This window comes from Dermacentor silvarum, chromosome 10 (genome assembly GCF_013339745.2).
Source record: "Dermacentor silvarum isolate Dsil-2018 chromosome 10, BIME_Dsil_1.4, whole genome shotgun sequence".
Lineage (NCBI taxonomy): Eukaryota > Metazoa > Arthropoda > Arachnida > Ixodida > Ixodidae > Dermacentor > Dermacentor silvarum.
The window spans coordinates 110,834,206-110,837,306 of NC_051163.1; the positions used below are offsets into that span (position 1 = coordinate 110,834,206).

Genomic DNA, 3,101 nt, shown 5'->3' on the forward strand with positions numbered 1-3,101 from the left:
ATAAGTATAATCGACGTCCAATGGCTCCTCCTCTCCCAAAGCATCACTATAATCACCGATACAACGTCGCGGAACTTAATCGCGTAAAAATTGTATGAAAGGTGACTCGATTTGTCTACATTCTTGATTTGGCAATATGCGATCGTCGTCAGCTAACCTGCCAGCAATTATGTCGCGCAAACTTGCCGTTTCTGCGCAAGCTGCTCATGATCTGTCTGCGGCTCTACGCGGTTTTCTTTTTGTCTACGTCAGAGCAAGAAATGCGGAATGGCCCGTGCGCGAGTAAATTGGACAGCGGCGCTTATAGACGCCATCAATCACACATGCGCGTTGGCGTCTGAGCAACGCCCACATTGGAATGGTTAGACGTGAAGACGCTTAATGCGTCTTGAAGCTTGTGCCGTGAAGACGGCGTGAGGTTTCCCGGAAGCCGCAGCAGCGCGGTGGGCTTTTTCGATTGCAGATCGTTGGCGCAAGGCTCTAGCTGTGCTCAAGTTCTGCGAAGACTCTCGCCACTCGGCAGACATGAGCGGCCCAGTCCAACGTTTTAGACGCACCATGCACGGATTTGGAAGCCACGTGGAAATGAAGACAGTGGAGTTCTTGGAGAAGCTCGAGAATTGGCATGCTTGCGCCTGGTGTAGTGTTGTGTCCTCAGAAATGTTGCTACTCGACTGTCGGCACGTCATATGTGACCTCTGCTACGGCGGACGTCGTGCGCGTATAAGGAACGTTAAAAGCAGATCATCCGATGTTTTTTGCTGCGAATACTTCGTAAGCCATTCTCCGTTCCGACCGGAAACCGGGCACCCTGGCGGCAAGCGAGTACGTTGCATCAACGCTGGCTGTGGCTGCGACTTCGTTGGAGCTCTGAGCGCCTTGGACGAACACCTGCGGAAGAGCTGCGCCCTGTACTCGGCGACGTGCTCCAAATGCGGAGACACCTTTGCCTACAAGGACTTTCGGAATCACTACACTGCATGCAGCGGCAAACGAGGAGTCTTTCTTCGCGCCGTGGACACTCGCTCCCTGCTTGACAACCTGGGAGCCGCACACGGAAAGCTCGAGCTGGCTGTCGCCTCTGCCGAGCCGGACCACGACAACGCGCTCCGGGACACGGTCTGTCTGTTAAGCGAACAGATCGCCCGGATTCAAAGCCAACTGGATACGGCCGTCCCGGGGCACATGACGGCGAGCAGTGCCCCTCGTATGGGCAAGTGAAGACCATGGCGTGGACAGCGATGCTGCTGTTTACTCTGGAAGGATATTAATTGTTGTGAAATAAACTGCATGAATATTTCTTTCTGGGCAGTAGTTGCCGTTTTGCATTACCGTGTACACACATTGGTGTATATTAGATTTAGAGCGCTAGCTATACTACTGCAGGTACCCAGAAAACGCCTGGTTCCGTAAATCTGACCTTCAAGCTCAGCCAAGGTGAAACTGGGACTTAGCTTGCCACTACCGGTGGCTGCTGCGTACGCCGCGTGGGCGCCCACATCTTGACAACAATCTGCAATGTGTACAAAGTGCGCCGAGTGCTGGTAGCTTGGTATGCGCTGTGCTTTCGACGCTTAGTTCACGTTGAGGCGACGTGCAGCATGAAGCTCTATTCGATCGCCGCGTCGAGCAGCGTCTGTGTCCTTTCCCAAAGCAGGCAAAACCGTGACATCGCTCGATAAAATTAATTTAACCGCGTTCAACTACGGCAAATATTTTTCTCATTCGTAGTTACATTTTAGAAGTTTGAGGTTATCGGTGCACCCACATCAGTGTTTGGCTGCCTTCATGCTTTTATTGTTGTCGATTTCGTTGTCACCATGCAATTGTTGCACGCGCACGCACACACTGCTCGCCTGATAATTTACACTTTAAACACATTCAAGGGTGGAAAATATTTTAGTGTAGTCACCTAGCCTGCTTAGCTAATCGGGCGTTTTTTACTCACGCAGAATGAACGTGAAGTAAAGCTTAAGCTTTAGTTCTTGTATTACGGCTATGAAATAAAACACGTGGCATTGTGAAAGCCAGAGGGAGGGCGAGTGACGCGGGGTGGCGTCGTTGGAGCGTTCGCATTTCCATAATTTTTAGTCCATGGCTGAATTCTTCGGAGCAAACTGCGAGGAAGCGCTGCGTTTGTTATAACGCTGTAAGATGCGCAGGGCACAGGCATGTCTTATCGACGTCAAACGAAGCGGGACGCGTGGCAGAAGTTACAGTTTGCGCTGTCTAACAGTCATTTTTAGAGAAATATTCGCACGTCCACTTTGCCTGCAGGCTTCGAGTATGCTCGCCCTATAATGCAATATATTCACTCTTGTTCTTTTATTTTGTCTTCTCACTATCAAACGGAAGTGAATCAAAACAGAAACGAAAATATAGAGATATTGGGTATCATCGTCGCACAGTGCGGTCAAATCTTATGAGCGCGTCTGTTAATGGTGAATACTGGCCAGCAGCACGCCTTTGAAAGCGAGAAAGCAAAAAATCAAAGAGAATTGAACCGAAAATATTATTCAGTAATGCCTTGGCCACGCGCTACCTTGTTGGTGTTTCATTTGACGCCAATAGTACAGAACAAAGCTCGCTGCAGTTTCGTTACATTGTCACATTGCACGGACATTCAGCCGTAACGTATTCTTGCTGTGCTAGATGGTTCACGCATATTACGGTGTGATAGGAGACGAAAAAAGAAATTGAAGCGAGACCAGGGCAGGAAAGCGCATTTTCCCCCGTTTCTGGACTCACTTCAATTTGTTTCCCGTGCTATTATAGCGTGCCCTAGCATTTAGTTCGCCTATGTGGGCCCTTTTCTTCAAGGTCGTGACAATCTAGGCTTGTTGTTACGTCATTATCAAAAAGGTCATCAGACCACTGGTCTTATATAGGCCCCGTTAAGGTGTTATCTGACTACGATTATCCTATGCATGCCCAAACAGTAGTTTTAAGTCAGTGTTTAGAAGAGTACGTTTCTCAGAAAGTTCACTGCCCCACTCGGGCAAGCCGAAGAAGGTGGCAATTATGCTTTATGTACGTAATGTTTCCCAATGCCTGAAAAAGACAGCTGAACGATCTAACGCTTAATGTTGTTTTTTCTGCTC

At 49.0% G+C, this 3,101-nt stretch overlaps 1 protein-coding gene across 1 annotated transcript; it reads left to right on the forward strand.

Annotated features, from left to right (window-relative positions):
- The first annotated feature begins 295 nt into the window (after positions 1-295).
- Positions 296-1,301, forward strand: LOC119431770 (uncharacterized). The gene has a single exon (XM_037699237.2). It carries the CDS (start codon positions 526-528, stop codon positions 1,219-1,221), a length of 696 nt encoding a protein of 231 aa, XP_037555165.2. The 5' UTR covers positions 296-525; the 3' UTR covers positions 1,222-1,301.
- Positions 1,302-3,101: the final 1,800 nt, after the last annotated feature.

What these genes read in the sequence shown, in the direction of transcription:
- LOC119431770 (XM_037699237.2), top strand. Translation starts at nt 526, where the DNA reads ATGAGCGGCCCAGTCCAACGTTTTAGACGCACCATGCACGGATTTGGA.